This window comes from Ips typographus, linkage group LG1 (assembly GCF_016097725.1).
Source record: "Ips typographus isolate SLU linkage group LG1, UJ_Ityp_2.0, whole genome shotgun sequence".
Taxonomy (NCBI): Eukaryota; Metazoa; Arthropoda; class Insecta; order Coleoptera; family Curculionidae; genus Ips; species Ips typographus.
Window position 1 is genome coordinate 22446333 of NC_138422.1, and position 5622 is coordinate 22451954.

The 5622-nt window shown below is 34.9% G+C and overlaps 1 protein-coding gene across 2 annotated transcripts in view; it reads left to right on the forward strand.

The window, feature by feature from the left end:
- Positions 1-481: 481 nt before the first annotated feature.
- BckdhB (Branched chain keto acid dehydrogenase E1 subunit beta) overlaps positions 482-5622 on the forward strand; it is a 43723-nt gene continuing 38582 nt past the window's right edge. Inside the window, exons 1-7 of one of the 2 annotated variants that reach the window (XM_081993957.1) lie at positions 485-712; positions 804-921; positions 978-1140; positions 1205-1360; positions 2012-2329; positions 2497-2583; positions 2646-2826. In XM_081993957.1, coding sequence (XP_081850083.1) covers positions 580-712; positions 804-921; positions 978-1140; positions 1205-1360; positions 2012-2329; positions 2497-2583; positions 2646-2786 — 1116 coding nt within the window. In that variant the 5' untranslated portion in view covers positions 485-579 and the 3' untranslated portion in view covers positions 2787-2826. Of the gene's footprint in view, positions 713-803; positions 922-977; positions 1141-1204; positions 1361-2011; positions 2435-2496; positions 2584-2645; positions 2827-5622 lie in introns of those variants that run through there. The other variant, XM_081993967.1, reaches the window with a different exon arrangement.

Below are 5622 nucleotides of genomic sequence, written 5' to 3' on the forward strand. Positions count from 1 at the left end.
AAAAAGCTACTGTTCAACAGTTATACATATTACATTGCTGTTCAGCATTGATAATAAACTTGTTCTGACACTCGTACTTATATTGTCAACAATATAGAGACCTATTGCGTCATTATTTGGGTATACACTACTACTGTAGATATAATACTGTAGATTATAAATAGGCTTAAATTCAACAATCCCGAAAATGTTATTGTTATTCTCTATACACACTCCCTACTATCAACGTAACTCGTTTGTTATCACTGTATCTGCGATTTATTATTTAGTATTGACTTTTAGAGAGTTTTTGCATTTAGTAGCATGACGAATGAATTTTTATTGAATTTACAAATCGACATATCAAAAAAGTCGTTAAGTGTTAAACTTAAATGTATTCAGTTGCAATCTGAGCTTGATTACTCAACAAATTACGTTTAACGTGTACAGACACGAGCTCTCTAATTGAAACACCAATAACAACAAAAAAGATATTAGAATGATAACAATGAGGCAACCGATTTGGTTAACAAAACATGTAAATGTTTTCAGAAATCTTGGGCTGTTATAGTGTTCAATTGGGCAATTTTATGTAGTGAAATGGCGGTAAACTGTTCTAAAAGTCTGAATTTGTGCGTGAAAAATTTGTGCGGTGGTTCCTGTTTGAAAAAAGTGTCTAAAAGATGCAACAGCCATTTTGTGTACACTCCTGACAAAGATGTAAACATTAAAGGTATTGGTTTTCTAATTTGAATTTACTATTTTGTGATGATAGTTGTTGAAGACCAAAACTTATGCTAATCTCCTACATTTAAATATTCCAGGTGAAAAAACCAAAATGAACATGTTTCAAGCAATCAACAACGCTTTAGACACTGCGCTACGTTCCGACCCCAAAACGATAATATTCGGAGAAGATGTAGGCTTTGGAGGGGTATTCAGGTAGTTCCAGTTCACCAATCCTTCAAAAAACCTCAACTAAACCAATTTAAATACAGATGCACTTTAGATTTGCAACGCAAATACGGAAAATCGAGAGTATTCAACACACCTTTGTGCGAACAAGGTATTGTGGGTTTCGGTATTGGAGCGGCTGTAGCTGGCAGTACAGCAATAGCGGAGATACAGTTTGCTGATTATATTTTTCCAGCTTTTGACCAGGTGAGAGCAGAGGATGGTTAAGTGTTTGAGAAACTATAAGGTTATGTATAACAGACTGTTTTAGTTGGTGAATGAGGCTGCTAAGTACCGGTACCGTAGCGGGAACCTGTTTGATTGCGGGAAATTGACTGTTAGAGCACCCTGTGGTGCTGTAGGGCATGGCGCTTTGTATCATTCGCAAAGTCCTGAGGCTTATTTTGCACACACTCCAGGTCTTAAGGTAATAAGTACTAAACAAAATGCAATATTTTGGTAATTGGTACGAATTTATAGACTTATTAAGATACTCATTATGCACTCTGAGCTTGGCTTTACAATTATTGTCTCGTATATTAATCGAGAACAATTTTATTACTACAATTTAACAATTAATTTACTGGACCTAGATTTTTTTGTAAAACGAATTTTTGTTAGTAACTATTTAACGCACTTTGTAATCTTCTGGATTCATTAGATGAATCGAATGTCAATCCTCTTCCTCGTTTAACTCTCCTTTTCTTTTAACTTTCTCCGCTCACTTCCAGAAGCTTTTCATTGTTCTCTACCAGAAAGGAAACTACAAAGACTGTTTTGATTCCGTCGGTTTTTTGAAATGTGTTGAGGAAGCAATCTTATAAAAGTGAGTCGTTTCTTCGCTTTATTAAAAGATGAGTTAGAAAAGTTACGTATATAATCGTTATATAAATTCTATTGGATCTCCTTCATTCATAACAAGAAGATTTTGAATCTTATTAAATTTTTGTTAACTCCCTTTCTCACATTGACTACGCAGTCAAACTGTGCAATGCATTTTTAGCTCTACTTTATAATTTCATCATAAAATGATACTTCAGGCATATAATAACAAGCTGACAAATAAGAATCTGTGTAGATAGTCGTACCCAGAGGACCAATCAAAGCAAAAGGCCTTCTTCTAAGCTGCATCCGAGATCCAGACCCTTGCTTAGTGTTTGAGCCTAAAGTTCTGTACAGAGCAGCAGTGGAAGAAGTGCCTGTCAACGACTTTCAGCTTCCTCTAGGCAAAGCCGACGTCCTGGTAACTGGTAGTGACTTAACAATGATTGGTTGGGGCACCCAAGTACACGTGCTCAAGGAGGTGGCCGCCATTCTGCTAGAAAAACACCGCGTTTCTGCCGAAGTGATTGATTTAGTTTCGGTACTGCCTTGGGATGCTGACGCTGTTTGCAAGGTAACTCAAATGAAATACACACAGTGCCCTGAAAATATTAGTAGGTATTCTATAAAACATGTTTTGATGGAATGTTGCTGATTTTGAAGTCAATTTTGGGACACTGTGTAATAAAATTTTTTTAAATAAATGAAATGTCTAAACAGTTGTTTTTTTATTTATTTTAGTCTGTTTCCAAAACTGGAAGAGTGCTGGTGTCACATGAAGCTCCTTTGACTTGTGGGTTTGGGGCTGAACTGGCTGCAACAATACAGGTTAGGACAGTAAAGAATTTGTTTTTAAATAAGTTTGTGTTATCTTAATCTGCTATTTGTAGGAAAATTGTTTCCTCAAGTTGCTGGCGCCTGTAGTTAGAGTCACAGGAGCTGATACACCTTTTCCGCACATCTTTGAACCATTCTATCTACCGACCAAATGGAGATGCCTGGATGAAGCTCTGAAATTAGTAAATTACTAATCTCTACTTTTTATTAAAATAAAATATACGTGAGTTATTACTTCTTGTGTAGGTATTTTACACCATATTGCCGGTAGGTAAGGTACCTACTAAAATGTATGATTCATCCTAAATTTACCAGACTTTTGACTCATCACTCATCTGACTTTTCCTTCCCAAACTTGACAATCTAACTATAGTAGGTACCTACATTCAGTTACCCACAAAGTTCAGAACTGTAGTATTTCTGGTGAAACTTCAAAGTTTCAAACTGTTCTCATAATAATTCCAACTTCCTATCTTAGAACCAGAATTTTCTTTCAGAAATTTGAGGAAATGCATTACGTTAACCAACCACGAAGTTGAAAACTGTCGTATATTGTAAGACAAAACTTTCAAACTGTTCTCAGAACTCCATTTTCCTATTTAAGAGCCATGATTTTTGGCACAGTTGACTAGTGTCTTTCTGAAACTGGGTTCAAATTTTTGTAGCGTCGTATATTGTAAGGCAAAACTCTCAAACTGTTCTCAGAACTCCTTATCCCAATTTAGAGCCATGATTTTTGACACAGTTAACTAGTGTCCTTCTGAAACTAGGTTCAAATCTTTGTAGAACTGTCCCCTTCTCAGTTTTGAGGACATACAGTACGTTGACTAACCACACAGTTGAAAACAGTCGTATTGTAAGACAAACTTTTCGAACTGTTCTCCAGAACTCTATTTTCCTATTTAGAGCCATGATTTTTGGCACAGTTGACTAGTGTCCTTCTGAGACTAGGTTCAAATTTTTCTAGAATTGCCCTTCTCAGTTTTGAGGAAATACAGTACGTTGACTAACCACACAGTTGAAAACAGTCGTATTGTAAGACAAAACTTTCAAACTGTTCTCAGAACGCCACTTTTCCTTATTTAGAACCATCATTTTTGGCATAGTTGACTAGTGTCCTTCTGAAACTAGGTTCAAATCTTTGTAGAACTGCCCTTCTCAGTTTTGAGGACATACAGTACTTTGACTAACCACACAGTTGAAAACAGTGGTTTTGTAAGACAAAACTTTCAAACTGTTCTCAGAACTCCACTTTCATATTTAGAATCATGATTTTTGGCACAGTTGACTAGTCTTCTGAGACTATAGGTTCAAATTTTTGTAGATTTGTCCTTCTCATTTTAGAGGAAAATAACTAGTTCCTAGTTACGTTAACTAGAGTACGTTAACTAACCGTAAAGTTAAAAACCGTATTATCTGTAAAAATATGAAAATTGTCCTCAATTCCAGTTTCCTATTAATGTTAAAATTGTTGCAGAATCTTTCCAGACATGTTGCCCTCTCACTGCAGTAAAATGCTTCCAGCACTCATTTTGACTAGCCAAAGTTATCTGGAAAGCTTTCTAATAATTCAAAGACTGTAAGAAGCATCCAATGACTTTACTTTAACAATTTTGAGAGAGTAAAATGCTTCCTGAATTTGATTGCCCTCTCACTGCAGTAAAACGCTTCCAGCACTCATTTTGACTAGCCAAAGTTATCTGGAAAGCTTTCTAACAATTTAAAGACAGTAAGAAGCATCCAATGACTTTACTTTAACAATTTTAGGAAAATAAAATGCTTCTCGAATTTGTTTGCCCTCTAACAACGGCAAAATGCTTCTAACATTCATTTTGACTATTCAAAGTTATGTGGAAAGCTTTCTAACAATTCAAAGACTGTACGAAGCATTCAATGGTTTTACTTTAACAATTTTGAGAGAGTAAAATGCTTCCTGAATTTGATTGCTCTCTCACTGCAGTAAAATGCTTCCAGCACTCATTTTGACTAGCCAAAGTTATCTGGAAAGCTTTCTAACAATTTAAAGACAGTAAGAAGCATCCAATGACTTTACTTTAACAATTTTAGGAAAATAAAATGCTTTTTGAATTTGTTTGCCCTCTAACAACGGCAAAATGCTTCCAACATTCAATTTGACTATTCAAAGTTATGTGGAATGCTTTCTGTCAATTCGAAGACAGAAATGGAGGCTTTAACCAATGACTTTACTCAACTTTAGTATACTGCCTTAACTAACCATAAATTTAAACACTGTAGTAATTACAGTTAAACTTGAAATTTTCAAAGTAGGTATTCTCATAATTCCAATTTATTATTTTATAGTCATGCAGTTGACTAGTGTCCTTACGAGGCTTGGTTCAATTTTTTTTAGAATTTTTCTGCTCAGTTTTACGGAAATTAGTTATATTAGCTAACCACAAAGTTGGTTACAGTATACAGGGTGTTACAAATTCGATGCATTAGCATTGCTATCTCAGAAACTATAGTTGATAGAGCTTTAGTTAAATGCAGGCAAAGTTACGCATTTTATTGCTAAATAATTAATTTTCATTACTTCCAGAGATATCCGACCAAACCCGAAAAAGTCAAATTTCTATTTTATTTTTTTACCACTTTATTAGCGATTATTTTGTAAAATCAATAGCATCTTGTGGAGGCACTTTTTTATGCTCTTCAAGAAAACAGTTTTAGTTTTCAAGTCCGACGATTCGTTTTTTAGATACCATCATCAACTTCAATTTTTCAAATACGGACCTAAACTTTTTATTTCGTTTTTTAGTAGCTACAGTCCTTCTGAAACCAATGGTGTGTCACACTAGTCAAAAAAGTATACCTGTATACACCCTGTATATGTTAACCAACATTTTTAAACTGTTTTCAGAATTCCAGTTTGTTATTCAGGGTCATAACTTGTGGCACAGTTGACTAGTGTCCTTCCGAGGTTATCTTTAAATTGTTGAACACAACCAATCTACTTACCCATAAATATCTAGAAGGAAATGGTTTAGGGAAATAAAACCACTATAAATG